At 56.2% G+C, this 17,241-nt stretch overlaps 1 protein-coding gene across 3 annotated transcripts in view; it reads right to left on the bottom strand.

The window, feature by feature from the left end:
- Positions 1-13,861, bottom strand: part of CARMIL1 (capping protein regulator and myosin 1 linker 1) — a 47,277-nt gene extending 33,416 nt beyond the window's left edge. For 2 of the 3 annotated variants that reach the window (XM_061572194.1, XM_061572195.1), the window contains exons 1-9: positions 11,034-11,619; positions 5,932-5,982; positions 4,313-4,372; positions 3,643-3,764; positions 2,698-2,795; positions 1,800-1,870; positions 1,154-1,227; positions 864-939; positions 580-668 (exon numbers count right to left, since the gene is read on the bottom strand). In XM_061572194.1, the coding sequence (XP_061428178.1) occupies positions 580-668; positions 864-939; positions 1,154-1,227; positions 1,800-1,870; positions 2,698-2,795; positions 3,643-3,764; positions 4,313-4,372; positions 5,932-5,982; positions 11,034-11,414 (1,022 nt within the window). In that variant the 5' untranslated portion in view covers positions 11,415-11,619. Of the gene's footprint in view, positions 1-579; positions 669-863; positions 940-1,153; positions 1,228-1,799; positions 1,871-2,697; positions 2,796-3,642; positions 3,765-4,312; positions 4,373-5,931; positions 5,983-11,033; positions 11,620-13,625 lie in introns of those variants that run through there. The other variant, XM_061572196.1, reaches the window with a different exon arrangement.
- Positions 13,862-17,241: the final 3,380 nt, after the last annotated feature.

The following is a 17,241-nucleotide window of genomic DNA, read 5'->3' as shown; positions in this document are numbered from 1 at the left end:
GTTTGCTCGGTGTCCGGGGCCCAATTGTGCGGTGAAACGGCGAGTCTGTTCGGAAATGTCATGGCACGGCGTGGGGAAGGGGGGGGTAGGGAAGGAGGGGGCGGGGGGGGGGCCACGTGACTCACAGATGAGCTGTGAGCGGTGGTTGTGACCGTGCGTAACTCCCCTGCGCGCGCGCTGCCGTGCGACGCGTTACAGTCATCAACAACACGTTTTTTGTTACTCACAGCCGGAATTTAGCCCAAATTAAGCGAAATCCCAAATATTTATCGCACCATTATTTAGATTTCATTTTTCACATTTTGCAATTTCAACTTCATCAATTCATCCCATCGGCATTTCATTTTTTGTTACCTGGTAATTATTTACCAAAGCCTGAGAACTTACACTTCAGATGCCAGTTTGAGGACCGGTGGCTGGCTGGTTACAAACCCTAGGATCTCAGCGGAGCCACCCGCTCAGTGGCGCGACAGCGCACGGCCACACGCTGGCGCTCATCACTTGGCCGCAATAACAGCCGCATCGGTTGCTAGCGAGCGGTCGGCTATGTACGATGCGTCCGTGGCCGGTGGGTCTCACGTCTTGAGGCCGGCATTCTCCAACAGAAGTTCCTGGAGTTGCGTGGAGCGCGCAACGGCCCGGAGGACTTGCTCGCTCACGTCCGAGCCCTGGAACAAGCAGAGCAGGGAGCGGTGCGTCAACAAGTGAGCCAGTGACGCGTGGAGCGGTGCGTCAACAACTAAACCAGTGACGCGTGGAGCGGTGCGTCAACAACTAAACCAGCGACGCGTGGAGCGCTGTGACGCAACACCAATGTACAGCTCAACATGACCGGGAGGGGCGAGCGAGTGCGTGCTGCTCACCAACTTCAGGTCCTGTGCCAATAGTTTGGTGAACCACTGGTTAAACTCCAGCACCGCCACGATCGGTATCAAGTCCCTGCAAATAGATCGGCAACAGAGCGTCACAGCCCCACAGAGGAAGACCTCGAGCGAGTGGACGCGTGGGTTGCGCTGCAACGGTTGACGCGACTGCAGAAGCGCCGCCGTCAACCCAAAGCGTCCCTTGCACGCCCACACGCCGCTTCCCTCCCCCCTCTGCGGCGGAGGCGTCCGTGGCCGGGGCGTGCCGCCAGTGGCCGCGTGGTGCTCACCGATTGTCCAGGTGGCTGAAGTCCTGCAGGTTAAGCTCGTGAGTGTCCTGGGAGAGGTAGATGGTGTCCACGTCCTGCCACGCAGACGTTGAACAGAATGCAGATAATATAATAATTATAAAACAAGCACTCCGCTACTTACGAACGAGTTAGGTTCTAGAAGTCTGTTCATAAGTTGATCGTGAAACTGCAGCGCTTCTGCCTTCCCTGATAGCTGTGCACTACGAGAATCGCGCAAAAAATAAAATAATTATCATGATGATATTATCATTTGCATTTACACGGAATGTGCTTACAACACACCTCGGCAATTCAGGGTGCCTGACGTCTCATCTCAAGCGGGCGTTAGCCAAAGCAGGGGCGATGATGGCTGCTGTGCGCGTCATCCCCACTGAGTAACTCGCAGGTAACGAAGCCGGCAAAACAATGGGTCTAACTCGTCTCGAACGTGGTAATTATTTGGTCAAACGGAGTGGGACTGAGTGAGCAACGGGTTCCAGCATTCGCGATCATGGGAGGGGTGCATTGGCGAGCATCTGCGAGTGAGGAGGGGTGCGTTGGCGAGCGAGTGAGGAGGTGCGAGTGGGTTAGCAATTGTGGGAGGTGCGAGTGGGCGAGCGATCGTGTGAGGTGTGGCCCCACGTACCCACTGCACCTCCTCGCGGTAAGGCAGGTTGTAGTAGTCGCACAGACACGCGTACATCTGGGAGAAGCCGCCTGTCGTTGGGAGGGGTCGGACACGGGGAGCATGGTGAGCACGCATTGTTCGGGCATGGAGGTCACAAAGACAAAGATCCCCCCCCCGTGTAGCCTTAACAGACAGTTTAGGGCAAGTGCTGTCAGCGAGCACCTGTGAAGGCCGGCACATAAAGGGGTGAGTAGCCAGCACCGTGGCCGTCCGGCTTTGTCTCCCCAGTGCTGATGATTTCCACATCGCACCAGGTACTCATATCAGGCTGAGTCCCTCCCTCGGGGAGGTCCAGGACCGGTTCAGATAGTTGTCACCGGTGTTGGCCGTGAGAGAGGGAACTGAACTCGGGTCGCCGGGCTGGTGACGCAGCGCTCCAACCGCTACACTGCCACTCCCCACAACGTCAACGCAGACATTCGATCCGTCTAAGCAGACAATTCGCCTCCTTCCCGTCTGACACATCCCATCTGCCACGCAGCGCTGTTCAAGAAAAACGCTTCACCAGTTTCGACATTCATCAGAAGAGACCGATCGGGTGGTTAGCACGTTTGTGCTGTGAACCCGGCATCCGGCTTTGATTCCCGCTCACGGTCAACACCAGTGATGATTATCTGAACCAGTCCTGGGCCTCTCCTAGGTCGACAGCCTCAAATGAGTACCTCGTGCAATGTGTAAACTTCACCACTATGGAGACCGATACATGCACGGTGCTGACCACAACCACCCTCTCACAGAATCACCGTGTTGGCCCTCACAGGCACTCGCTAACAGCCCTCGCCTCGACAGCCTGCGTGAGGCTATGTGGGGGGGACCTGTGTTTGTCGCTGTGTGCGTGCGCGCTGTAGCTCCTCACCGCACGGGCCGGGCTCGGGGGGCAAGTGGCTCTCCCACACGGCCTGCAGCCGCGCCAGCCGCTCCTGCGGCTCCACCACCACCCTCTGCATCAACCTCCTGCACCCGGGGCCGGTTCACAGACATCAGCGCGACGACGCGGAGTGATGAGATGACGCGGCGTGACGACGCGGAGCAATGAGACAACACGGAGTGATGAGATGACGCGGAGCAGAGACGATGCGCACACACCAGGTGTTCCATCTCGGGCGACGCTCCAGGTGGGATGTTAAAGTGGGTGAAACATATACAGCAGTGGAGCAGTGCACGGAAAGCAGCAGAAAGAGAAGTGTTGTGACCTGCAGTGTGGTGAGTGGGTGAGTAATTGGGTGGGTGAGTGAGTCAGTAGGTCGGTGGGTGAGTGATGGTTGAGTGAGCGAGCAAGTACATGGGTGAATGACTGAGTGGGTGAGTCGGTGAGGGGGTGCGTGGGTGAGTGAGCGGGCGAGTGAGTGGGCGAGTGTGTTGTTGTAACTGGCAGTATGGTGGTGGTGGTGGTTGAACAGTGTGGATGAGACGAAACAGTCGGTGTCTGGCAGATGGAGTCTTCACATCGGCAGAGGAGGAATCGACGAGGGACGTTCAAGGGAACAGTCACCGAGGTGGCGGTCATAAAAAGCGACAGGGAGGTGACCGACTGCCGGCGAGTGAGCAACCGGAGTGAAATGGCGACAGCTGGACCCGGCTGTCGCCATGGCCGCAGAGGGCGCAACGACAGAACCGCGACAAGCGCTCGGACACAACCGGCGGCACGGGGACGCGGTGGCACGTGCCGGGGTACGCCCCGGCGGCACCTCTCGGCCCCTATTCCTCGTTACCGCGTCGGCGCTGTACGCCCGCCCGCCCGCCTGCACTCGCTCGCCCTCGCTCGCCCTCGCTCGCCCTCGCGTGCAGCCGTGCGGCTCACATGGGGGACGCCCCGGGGAAGAGCTTCTTGAGGGAGCAGCCAACGTAGCCGACGATTTGATCAGTCTCCTCCTGCGACGTCAGCTTGAAGGAGAAGGACTGCCGATCCGTGTCGATCAGCAGCTGGGGGGGGGGCGAGCGCGGTCAATGCACCCGGCGTACGTGATCAGCGCGCGCACACATCACGACTCCGGGACATTGCAGGGTTGCCGACCACTAACCCTGTTCCGAATGGATTCTCACGAGTAAAGCAATTTTTGTACGTTATTTTTGTTCGTGACATTTATCCTCCAGGACAAAGGCCGATTCGATAACGGACCATCAGCGTTCTTACGTAGCAAATGCACACACACACACGCACGTAGCAGACACGTAATGACACGTGCGCACACATTATAAATCTATAACCGATACAGTTTGCATTTCTACATTGAATATCACACCCAGTCAATCGTGTAAATAAATAGATGCCTCGCACGGCCGCTCCATGCAGAACACACCCGTGACTGCAGCAGCGGGCGTGCGAGTGAGGCGTCGCTCACAGATCTTACTCCGCCGAGGGCATTGACGCCGCACGTGCAGTGGTGCAGTGCGCGTGCCGGGGGGGGGGGGGGGTGCGGGGGTTCGCTCGGTGTCTGTGCGGTGTTCACTCGAGCCACGCGGACACGCACCTGGCACGGCTTCACACTCGTGAGCGATTCTATGTCCAGGAAGTGGAAAGAAGTCTCCACCTGGACGCCAGACAAAATGACAGCACACCGCAGCATTCGCCTGGCATACAGCAGCAGGAGGTCGTGGGTTCGATCCGGACACTGACCCTGACGCCTGCTGCTGTGTATATGAAGTTTGCGTGTCTCTCTCCTCGTGGTCGCGTGGATTCTTCTCCAGGTCCTCCGGTTTTCCCCCCTCACATTTATAACGTGCATTTACGAGTGTTTGTCTGCTATATAGGTCCACGTGATAAGCCATCGTTGAGCTATCATTTATGGCCAGATTGCTTCTGAAAAAAAGCTACATAGCTCAGAGGGCCTTTCCTGGTAAAATAAAAACGAGTTTATAATTTAGTTTATTCTGTCAGAATTGTCGGTTTCTTAACACAGCTGCAGAGTACAGTAGGCCCGAAGTGCCAAGTTCCTTCAACAAACAGTGCCGTCAAAGTTGACATAGGTGAGAGGTATTAAACACGTATTGTAAAGTTGAGCAAGGTCCTGATTGTTTTGTTGTCATAGCTTGGGACAAGATACGGTGATGACAAAGACGATGGGAGTGCGGTGACCTGCAGACTGGTAAGTGAGTGGGTGAGTGTGTGAGTGGATGAATGAGTGGGTGTGTGAGTGAGTGGGTGTGTGAGTAGGTGAGTGAGTGAGTGTGACTGGAAGAATGAGTGGGTGAGTGGCTGGTTGTGTGTATAAAAAAATAACCATAAATATTCCATATTAATGGAGTATGTTATGTTATGTAGTTTTGTGCCAAACTAGGACTCATATCAAACAGTGAGGGTCCTTGCCTGTAAACATCTGGTAGTTCACACAGCGTTGGTTTGAACAAGCCTGACTCTGCTGATGAAACCTGCCAAGGGTTTGCCTGTATTCTTAAAAACCAGTGCTGCTGAAACACTACACTCCCAGAAGGCCGTGCGACCGAGAGGATGTGTAACGAACACGGAGTCGGCAACCGTGGGACGGGGGGGGGGGGGCGGCCGCACCGTCCGCTCGTTCACTCGGCACGTGGCGGCGAGCACCAGGCATCGGCACTGACAGGCACACGGCAACGACGGCCACTATTCGCCACTAAGTGGCAGAGGCATCACCACGGCGCTTGTGGCAGACTAGGTGCGCTTCGAGACCAAGCGAAGTGTTGAAGGATCACTGGCAGCAGGTCACAGGACAGGCTCAGGTGCCATGGGTCACCTGAGATGACCGACAGATGCACCAACGTGCTCCCCACTGTGCCAACGTGTTATGTTTTAGCCGCCCGGGCGCTCCGCTCGTTGTTGTGAGCGTCGCTGCTCTGCCCTCCGCTGCTGTTAGCAGGCGACTGCATCCAACTCCCCCGGGAGCATCCTTGATTTGTCTTTTTCACAGAAGCTGGTCTTGACACTACTGGTACCAGTCCTCGGAAAATCCACTCAGCTCCACATCCTCCTCTCTTCTCCAGCCCTTGCCGTGCCCGTTGATCCCTCTCTATCCGGCCAAACAGAAGCTGCTTGGGCATGCTGTGACTGGGCATGTGGGCTCGGAATCGCCCGGTGACGAGACGTGTGCCGAGGTCTGGAGACGGTGGCACTCACCTTGGAAGGGACGCGGGCAGTCAGCAGAAACGTGCGGCACGCGGTCAGGATCTGAGGAGGGAACACACACACACGCGCCACACACAAACACCACGCAGCTGTGAGTCGTTGCCGGGCGGCCATGCGGCACGTAGCGTGTAGAGCAGCACTGTGGAGGCAAGGGTTAGTGGATCACACACACATTGCTGGGTTTTTCTCCAGGCACAAATGGTTGTTCCTCCCCGGTGTATCTAAATATAGAACCGCATAACTTGGGGAATTATCGGCACTGGTCCTCGGCCGCCGTCTCGCTCACATGGTCTCCCTCTCCCGTCTTGCGTGCCCAGCTTATCAGAAATAAATCTAGTCAACACTCCACCCGCCAACCCCTCTGCCAGTGAATTGCTTACACCGCCACTGCGAGTCTATGATCGGCAAGTTGCGTGTGGCCGAGTAAGGTGCGGGTGCGCCCACCCCTTCAAAACACGTCTGGTCAGCGTGGAAGAGCGGAATGGATCCCGATGAGAGGTCCTCGAGGGGAGACATTGTAGTGCCGCGGAACCGAGAAGAACGCGAATTTGGCCGCCATAGGTACGGTCACGTGACTGCCGCTGGCCAATCAGGAGTCGCCCGCCCATGCGGTATGCAGGTCCGCGTGCACGCATGGCTGACATTCCACAGGACCAAGAGTACCACCATCAGTTACTGGTTTAGTGGTCATAGTATAACAACCCTAATGGGTATCCATCTGTGCGGGGATGTAGCGTTTATCCTACCACCACCACCCCCACAATCGCACGTTTTGGACAAACATCAAAAACTAGCTGTTTTTCCCGTCCAATGACGGCTGTATATTGCAGTAAATCTGACATATTCAATAGAAAAATTGTTCAGCTCATGATTATTAACGAGGGGGGTTGCCCCATGTGGAGTGACGTCACTCGCTAATGGTTATTGGGGAGGGGTGCGGCATGTGGAGTGACGTCACCCCCTCATGGTTATTGTGGAGGGGTGCGGCATGTGGAGTGACGTCACCCGCTCATGATTATTAATGAGGGGAGGGGTGCGGTATGTGGTGACGTCACCCGCTCATGATTATTAATGAGGGAGGGGTGCGGCATGTGGTGACGTCACCCGCTCATGAATATTCATGAGGGGAGGGGTGCGGCATGTGGCGTGCGCGACCTTCTTGTGCGTTCGTGTAAATTTCCACGCGGACATGAATATTAATGAAGGGGGGGGGGCCTCTTTTGCAGTGACGTCACGCACGGATGTAGCACTGTGCAACGTAGATTTATTTTTAACCGTCACTTTCTGTAAAGAAACGTCATATTTTAAGCGACATTGCATGATAAATAATTTAATTCAGCTCCTCTGCGTTGGTGTAAAAATCCACCCGCTCATGAATATTAATGAGGGGGGTGGGCCTCATGTGGAGTGACATCACCGTGTGGGACGGACAGACATCTATGGGTAATTATAGTCGGTAATATAGGATTATAGGAGGTAATATAGGATTATAGGAGGTAATATAGGATTATAGTAGGTAATATAGGATTATAGGAGGTAATATAGGAATATAGTAGGTAATATAGGATTATAGTAGATAATATAGGATTATAGTAGGTAATATAGGATTATAGGAGGTAATATAGGATTATAGTAGGTAATATAGGATTATAGGAGATAATATAGGATTATAGTAGGTAATATAGGATCATAGTAGGTAATATAGGATTATAGGAGATAATATAGGATTATAGGAGGTAATATAGGATTATAGTAGGTAATATAGGATTATAGGAGATAATATAGGATTATAGGAGGTAATATCGGACCACTGAGCTTGGTTCTGGCTCCCTTTCCAGCTCATCTGTGTGAATTACCCAGAGCACACCGCTGCGAGCTGCTGCTGCTGCTGCACAGGCAATGGTGCAGCAGGGCAAGGCAGGCGCACCAGGCAGGTGCACCAAGCAGGTGCGCCAGGCAGGCGCACCCGGCAGGTGCACCAGGCAGGTGCGCCAGGCAGGTGCATCTGGTAGGTGCACCAGGTAGGTGCACCAGGTAGGTGCACCAGGCAGGTGCACCAGGCAGGTGCGTCTGGTAGGTGCACCAGGTAGGTGCACCAGGCAGGTGCATCTGGTAGGTGCACCAGGCAGGTGCACCAGGTAGGTGCACCAGGTAGGTGCGTCTGGTAGGTGCACCAGGCAGGTGCACCAGGCAGGTGCACCAGGCAGGTGCGTCTGGTAGGTGCACCAGGTAGGTGCACCAGGCAGGTGCATCTGGTAGGTGCACCAGGCAGGTGCACCAGGTAGGTGCACCAGGTAGGTGCACCTGCCTGGTGCGCGAGCCCCCTGCTGGCCAGAGCTGCTGCTCGACACGTTCTAGCGCACAGACTCCTCAGAGGGCAGACGCCAGTGAATATTTGCGGTGGGGGAGCCCTCTAAAGAAATACAAAGATCCCCCATATAGCCTTAACAGACTTTCGGGGCAAGTGCTGTTTGCGAGCACCTACGAAGGCCGGAATGGTGCACAAAGGGTCGGGTGGGGCCAGCACCACGCCCAGGCCGCCTTTGTCTCCCGAGTGTCATCGTGCCAGGTAGACATTTGAGGCCGAGTCGACCTCGGGGAGGCGCAGGATCGGTTCAGATAATCATTACTGGTGTTGTCCGTGAGCGGGAATCCAAGTGGGGCTGGTGGGTGCGTAGTGCAGCGCGCTACCTAAGGCATTGCCACCCTTGGAACCCCTCCTCGTGATTAGAGTTTCACAAGCAATGGCTTAAAAAATTATGTGACAGTCAGCCTTTGTGGCAAGTCTTACTTGAGTGAGTGCCTTGCAGAGCTGCGTGGCTGTGGTGCTGCACAGGAACACCCACACCAGTCAGGCACACCACGAGAGGCGAGACAGAGCCGCATTGACGGGTGCGGTGAAGTATGGTGAACCCCCACCACCCCCACACCCGCGTCATGACCGACGCACCTAAACCACGTCACGTCACCTTGGTTACACTCTGGGAACCCGTGCTGCTCATAGCCGACAGGCAGTCATGCAGACACTCCCCTGCACTGTAGGGCCCTACCCTGGCCTGCACGCAGCCAGATGAACCACACACGCAGCACAGCGGCTGTTTGGCTCAGCGGGACAGTGAGCGGCTCGCAGTAGGAAGTGTGCGAGTTCAAATCCTGGTCGGGGTCGATATAAAACGAGCGTCGCTATGATCCACAGCGGTCGTCCTGCGGAGAGACTAGCCCCCATCGTAGGAATGTGGAATTGCTACCACTGGCTCCACAGGGCTCCGCATACCCGAGATGTGCACAAATGCCTCGACACCCATTCGAGGCGGAAGCCAGCGGCGGAATGTGGTGGTCTCCGCTGAGCGTTAAGAGAACTCGTCGCGGCACGGCCGAGTCTCGGAGAAGGCGTTTTGTGTCTGAAGCTTGGGGCCACAGCAGCGGAGTCACGGCAGCAGTGGAGGGTGACTGCGACGGTGGAGGCGGCATGTCAGGGCACAACCGAAGCAAAGACCCCAAACTTTGGAACAGGACAAACTGGAGGCAGCAGCATTCCAGGACTGTAACGGATGTATGAGTGAGGGGATAGAGTGTGGGGGGAGAGTGAGGGGGGGGGGGGGGGGGTGCCGCTAGGTACCGATTGTACAAGTTAAATGAAAGTTTCACCTTGCACTGATAACGCCACATTGATTGCAGCCACTTTACTTCTACCATGAGACCCAACCTGACCAAATCTGCCTGAGTCGTGGGTGGCTGCGTGGCTGGGTGGCTGGGGGTTGGGTGGCTGCTCGGGTGGCAGGGTGGCTGAGCGGCTGGGCTAGTTGCTGGAGGCTGGGTGCTGGGTGGCTGGGGGTCGAGTGGCTGGCTTGCTAGGGTGTCTGAGTGGCTGGCTGGCTGAGGCTGGGTGCTGGGTGGCTGGATGGCTGGGTGGCTGGGGGTCGGGTTGCTGGCTTCTAGGGTGGCTTAGCAGCTGGAGGGCTGAGTGGCTGGGTGGTGGATGTCTGGGTGGCTCAGTTGCTGGAGGCCGCGTGTCTGAGTGGCTAGTGGCTGGGCTCTGGGGTGGCAGGGTGGCTGGGTGGCTGGGTGCCAGCTGATTGGGTGCTTGTGGGCTGAGTGCCTTTCTCTAGATTGCAAGTCTGTGGATTGCAGTGCATTCACCATGAACTATACCACTGTGGCAGTTCTTGCTTTAATTCTGTCAGCAACCTGGTAGCCTATATAATTTAAATAGCACCCATAGCAGAGGCCGTCCTGGTCAAAGAGTAGCAAACTCCTGTGCCAGCCGGTATCAGGAACTAAGTACTGTATCGTGAATTAGCATAGCAAACCCCAGGGGCACAGAGTCCAATAGGCTCCATCAACACAGCCGTCACCCAACGTCACCCCCCCCCCAGTCTGGGCTCGGCATCGCAGCTCCGTGGGAGAGATGCGCGCCGAGCATCTCTCCCACGGTAGTACGGGATTGGCCACGGGTAGTACGGTAGTACGGTAGTACGTGATTTCGGAAGACCGAGTTCGTAGCCATCGTCAAGTGCTACGTAGACGGTGCCGGTTTGCTGCTGGCCGCTCGGGTGTTGTGTGTACATGTGGGCCTGCACTCAGCAGCTGTGTGTTTACAATTAAACGAAAAAAAAGTCACCGAAAACTTTTTTTCCACTGGTGCCAGCTCAAAGGGGTTAGCGGTACACTGTCAGATGGGAAGATAAGACTTTATATTATAATAAATACATAAGCACCTAATGCTTCATATAGCGTCGTTCATGCAAATTGCATTTTGCAATCCCTCCTCTTTGAAAGTTACGTGACCACAGGCCCAAATGTTCTAAACGTCAAGCAGCCTGCAACAAACAGCACATTGGGTGACGGGTGTGAGAGATACGAGTGGGCGAGTGTTTTTGAACCGAGCGAGGTGACAATAAGGGACAACGAGGGAAGGGAAGTCCAGAGTTTGGCACCGCGGTGTCGGACCGGACAACCCCACAGGCTCGCGCTCCGCTCGCCGGGAAGCAGCGGCGTGCCCATGGTGCGTGCCGAGGGTGCGTGCCGAGGGTGCGTGCCGAGGGTGCGTGCCGAGGGTGCGTGCCGAGGGTGCGTGCCGGGCCAGTCCTCACCAGCACGCGGTGCTCCACGCGGTCGGCGCGCAGCTCCAGCCTCACCCTCCTCTTGAGCCCGATCTTCACGCGGCCCATCACCTCCTTGACACTCTCTGCGGGGCGCGACGCAAACAGGGTACGGCCACCGCCACTGCAGGCGCCTCCGGCGGCAAGTCGCCACCGCCACTGCAGTCCACCAATCGTCAGGGGTTGCGAGTTCAACTCCCAGCTAGGGGGGTTGCCTCGGCCCATCATCCCTCCCTCCGGGGTCGACAAAATAGGTACCACTTTGTGGTGAAGTGAAAAGTGGTTGTCCTTTGGATAGACCTCATCCCGCCATAGGAATGTAGAATTTCCACCACTGGCTTTACAGAGCTGAAAATAGGAAATTACCGCCATCTAAATGCTCATCTGAGCAGCAGGAAATATCTCGGACTCGACTGTAATCACCACCAATGTAATCACCACGACTGTAATCACCACCATCACAACATTCCAGAGCACGCACGAATCATCCCCTCTGGGGTCAAAGGACTACAACTCTCAACATGGCCAGGGAGGAGAGGGTGTGGGCAGAGGAGAGAGAGTGTGGGCAGGTGAGGGAGGGCATGGCCAGGTAAGGGAGGGTATGGCCAGGTAAGGGAGGGCATGGCCAGGTGAGGGAGGGCATGGCCAGGTAAGGGAGGGCATGGCCAGGTGAGGGAGGGCATGGCCAGGTAAGGGAGGGCATGGCCAGGTGAGGGAGGGCATGGCTAGGTAAGGGAGGGCATGGCCAGGTAAGGGAGGGCATGGCCAGGTGAGGGAGGGCATGGCCAGGTAAGGGAGGGTATGGCCAGGTAAGGGAGGGCATGGCCAGGTGAGGGAGGGTATGGCCAGGTAAGGGAGGGCATGGCCAGGTGAGGGAGGGCATGGCTAGGTAAGGGAGGGCATGGCCAGGTAAGGGAGGGCATGGCCAGGTGAGGGAGGGCATGGCCAGGTAAGGGAGGGCATGGCCAGGTAAGGGAGGGCATGGCCAGGTAAGGGAGGGCATGGCCAGGTAAGGGAGGGCATGGCCAGGTAAGAGAGGCATGGCCAGGTGAGGGAGGGCAAGGCCAGGTAAGGGAGGCATGGCCATGTAAGGGAGGGCATGGCCAGGTAAGAGAGGCATGGCCAGGTAAGGGAGGGTGTGGCCAGGTAAGAGAGGCATGGCCAGGTAAGGGAGAGTGTGGGCAGGTAAGAGAGGCATGGCCAGGTAAGGGAGAGTGTGGGCAGAGTAGAGAGGCAATGGGCAGGCAAGAGAGTGCATGGGATATAATAGGTAGATGAGGGAGAGCATGCTGCTGCTGCTGCTGACACAGGATAATGACTGGCGTGCCTGTGGAGGAATTTGACAAGAATCACAAAGCTGACGATCCCGCCTCCTTCCCACATATTCCTTTCCACACGAACATATTTAAAATCAGATTAATCACATCTCATGAGCCGCACGTCTTAGTGGGAGTGCACAATTGCGTCACCAGCAAGGATTCGAGCGAGTCTGACTGCCGAGACGCTGAATGTCTAAATCGGGACAGTGTTGAACCAACGCTGCCGAAGTGATACACTCCCGCAAAGGCCGCGTGGCTGATGGGATGAGTAAAAATAAAACACGTTCAGCGCGTTTAGTGCGTTCAGCGCGGAGGGCCGCCTCTGTGCAGGAGGCGGATTGCCTGACGATTGCGATGACCAGGGTGACGTGGGGCGCCACTGACCACGAGCACATGGGTGACGGAGAGGGGTGATGGAGAGGGGTGATGGAGAGGGGTGACGGTGATGCCGATATCGCGAGGTGGCCAAATCATCCTCGATGCGCCCGACGTTGTCGCATCTCAGAAGCGCAGGTGACGACGAGGAGGGGAGGTGTAGAGGAGGGGGGCGGGGGCGCGGGGGTGGATAATGAGATGAAAGTGGTGGTTGGTGGTCATGTTGATGGTGTTGACGATTATGACTGTGATATTGATAACTGTGATATTGATAACGGCAATGTTGATGAGGCACAGGGTGACAATGGTGCGATGCCCATAATTATGATCGTCATGGTGTGATGATGACAGTGGCGGTGGCGATGATGATGTTGATGTTGATAACGATGACGCAATTATATTTACGATTAGAATGACTTGATTGACGGTGATGGTGGTAGTGGTAGTGGTGGTAGTGATGGTGGTAGTGGTGGTAGTGATGGTGGTAGTGGTAGTGGTGGTAGTGGTGGTAGTGGTAGTAGTGGTGGTAGTGATGGTAGTGATGGTGGTAGTGATGGTGGTAGTGATGGTGGTAGTGGTGGTAGTGATGGTGGTAGTGATGGTGGTAGTGGTGGTAGTGATGGTGGTAGTGATGGTGGTAGTGGTGGTAGTGATGGTGGTAGTGATGGTGGTAGTGGTGGTAGTGATGGTGGTAGTGGTGGTAGTGATGGTGGTAGTGGTAGTGGTGGTAGTGATGGTGGTAGTGATGGTGGTAGTGGTGGTAGTGATGGTGGTAGTGGTGGTAGTGATGGTGGTAGTGGTGGTGGTAGTGGCGGTGGGTGGCGATGTTGCACGTCGATGACGGTGGGGTGGTTACGATGGCCGGCGGTGGTTGTGGATCATTGCGGACCTGCGAGCTCGGGAGGGATGTCCGTCGCCTCGTCTGCCATGCTGCTGCCCTCGTCTCGCCGATGATGCTGATCTTCTGCTGATCTGCTGATGCTGCTGCTGCGGATCTGCCGATGCTGATGTTGCTTGCCGCTGCTGCTGCTGCCGATGGCGTCAACAAGAAGGCGACGGGGGACGGCGCGGACCAAGCGGAGACTGCGCCCAGAACAGCAGCAGCGATTGCGGGAGCGCAGAGAGCGTGGGGGGCAGAGATAGGGGGAGGGGGAGGAGAGAGAGGGGAGGAGGGGGCGGAGAGGAGAGAGAGGGGGAGGAGAGGGTGGAGAGAGGGGGGAGAGAGATAGGGAGGATGGGGAGGAGGGGGTGGAGAGAGAGGGGGAGAGAGAGAGAGGGGGAGGAGAGAGAGGGGATCAATGAGGGAGGGGCGAGAGATGGGGGTTGAGAGGGGAGGAGACAGGCGATGAGAGAGAGAGGTGAGACGAGGGAGGTGACGGAGGCATGAGGGAGGGGAGCGAGGTGAGGGAGGAGAGTGGAGAGCGGCCAGGGGAGAGGAACGGGACAGGCGGGTGGAGGAGGGCGAGAGAGAGGACATCTGCCGGATCTCCTGGGGCATCGCGGATCTTCCTCCCTCGAACTCGTCGCTACCAGAATCCCAGCGCGGCTGTGCCCGCTCCACTTTGAGCGTGTTTCTCTCTCCTCGTGCTGATCAGTGTCTCCTTGCCCCCCCTCCCCTCCCTGTGTGTCTCTCTCTGTTGTGTGAGTTTGTGAGAGACTGCGTGCTCACTCACAGCACTTGTCCCGACACTGTGCGGTCTCGTGTCTCTGTGTCGGGAGCGGTGGTGCAGCGATTTGCGCGCTGCGCTACGAACCCGGCGATCCGAGTTCGATTCCCGCTCACGGCCATCATCCGTGACGATTATCTGGGCCTCCCCTAGGTCGACTCAGTATAAAATGAGTACCTAGTGCGATGTGTAAAAGCATTGCCACTAGGGAGACAAAGGCGGTCGGGCGTGGTGTTGACCACCCACCCCCTCGTGTGCCGTGCCAGCCTTCATAGGTGCCCACTAACAGCACTTGCCCCAACAATCCGTGAAGGCTACACGGGGGATCTTTGTCTTTTGCGGCTGCGCAGTGAGCTGAGGCTCTGCGTGAGCCGCACGAGGTGGACATTCAGTGGGGAGGGGCACCGAGTGGACGTCCACCCGAGTGATGGGCGACATTCGCATCGCTGCCGACCCATACGCTTTACCCCGTACTCTTGTTCAGGCGCGATGACTCTCGTACGACACGAACTGCAGAGGGCTTTCTTTTATTTTGATTGGGGCGCTTCACGCAGATAACTTGGGCCAGGGATGACTCGCAAATAACGCCGATGCGAAGACGGCGACGGCGTGAAGACGGCGACGATCCCGAGCCCACGGCAGCCCCGAATCTTGCTCCGCGCCTCCTTTTATCCCCCGGCATGGCCACGCCCCCCGCCCCTGGCCACGCCCATTTCTCGAACTCTGGCCCGTTCCCGAACTTCCCTGGCAATTCCCCCAAGTGAAAACTCTCCCTCTATTAGTCATCAACCCTGTAGCTTCTGCTCGTGATCGCTAGTCCACGCGCTGTCTCCACACACACGCTGTCTCCACACACACGCTGTCTCCACACACGCTGTCTACACGCACTGTCTCTGCACGCGCTGTCTCTACACATGCTGTCTACACGCACTGTCTCTACACACACTGTCTCTACACATGCTGTCTACACGCACTGTCTCTACACGCGCTGTCTCCACACACGCTTGTCTCCACACAGGGAATTGAGTTTTCAAGTCCATACCGCGTACAGCCGTTTAAATATGGGCAAAAAAATAATGTGTCTATTTGTCTATGTTCTCCCTTGTGATGGGACTTTGTAGGATGAACGTTGAGATTTATAAGGGACACGGGGTGACCACTCAGGTCTGAATTGGCCTGTAACAAGGTAGGGCACTGATAAGGGGTTCACAGGTGTGCATTCACGACCTTCAAGACGGGAGCTGTCGCGGTGTTCCGTGCCACTGGTTTGTCACGTGGGACATGCAATCCAGAGAGGTGTCCCCAGATTAATTCCATCTAAATTAAAAACGTTTTAATTTTACCAGGGAAGGCCCACTGAGCTGTGCAGCTCTTTTTCAGACGCGCCCTGGCCACACGTGACAGCCCAACGAAGTGTCTCATCATCGTGTGGACATTTATCGCAGCCAAATGCTCTAAACGCGCGTCGATTCTACATGTGGAGGGGAAAAGTTCAAGCGAACAAGAGAAAAATCCATGCAACCACGGGGAGAGAGAGAGACGCGCACTCAAATGATACAGCAGGCGTCAGGGCTCGGGCTCGAACCCACGACCTCCTGTATACCAGGCGAGGTCGTTAACATCTCCGAGCCATCGTGCGCCGCCGCTGCTGCCTCTGTCCAACCCAGCAGCGGTGTAAATTGGGGGTCACGTGATGATGGTGTCAATGGGCTTCAACAGCCGATCGGCAATATCAAGAGTAACAAAGTATGAAAAATAAGAAATGGTTTTATCCGTCCTGCCAATAAAACAGGTGTTAAGATGTTAATGCACCAAATAGAAACATTTTGCAAGCAATCAAGTCTGCATGGACCACACGTGTTTGTGGTCAAACATGCGAGCAAAACACGGTCTCATAAAGGAATCCATTGTCATTGGAACTGACCCGCCTACACATTCACGTGTGGGTACGCCCACCTCCCTTCCAAGACGTCTTGCTCGCCGTGTAAGAAGACGGGGGGGGGGGGCTCCCCCTCACTGAGGCCCTTCCGCCAGCAGGTGTGGTGAGCGAGGCGTTGCAAGGGCTCCGCGTGCGCTCCTTTACCTTCTCGGCAGCGAGGGGCGAGGGCCACAACAAAAGTGGCCACGTGGTGACCATGCCGTCGGTGTCCGTGTGGGCGAGTCCCTGGGTGGAGCCCTCAGGCTTGCTGGGGCAAGTGCTGTGAGCGAGCATCTATTGAAGCTCAACTCTTTGTTTTATTGTACGAGGTAAGGCCCACTTGCGCTATGTAGTTATTTGTTCAGAAGCGACCTGGCTATCACACATGATAGGTCACACGAAGTGGACTTATCGTCGTGCGGATATTTATAAGCAGCCAGATACTCTAAGCGCGTGGTGTTGATTCTAAATGTGGAGAAAAAAAAACGGAGGACGCGGAGGGAAAATTCACGCGACCACGGGGAGAGAGACACTGCAAACTCCAAATTGCAGGTGTCGTCAGGGTGGGGATAGAACCCACGACCTCCTGTGCACCAGGCGAGGTAGTTAACATTTCCGAGCCACCGCGATGATGATGGTGAGAGAGAGACAAGCAAACTCCAAGTATACAGCAGGCGTCGTCAGGGTCGGGATGGAACCCACGAGCTCCTGTACACCAGGCGAGGTAGTTAACATCTCCCAGCCACCGCGGTGCCGTGTTAAGGCCGACGCGGCTGGCCAGCACCACGCGCGGCCCCCATGGTTTACACAGCACCCGCTGTTGTCCTCGCAGAAGTCTGAGTTGACCTCGGCGATGGACAGAGGCTGCGTCAGATGTCCATGGATGTTAAAGGCGAGTGGACATCATACTCAGGATACCG

Source organism: Lethenteron reissneri, chromosome 49 (genome assembly GCF_015708825.2).
Source record: "Lethenteron reissneri isolate LAM-NWPU_2019-01 chromosome 49, ASM1570882v1, whole genome shotgun sequence".
NCBI classification, from domain to species: domain Eukaryota; kingdom Metazoa; phylum Chordata; class Hyperoartia; order Petromyzontiformes; family Petromyzontidae; genus Lethenteron; species Lethenteron reissneri.
Note: the sequence above shows the minus strand (reverse complement) of the source record. Positions and strands in the feature narration are given on the sequence as shown.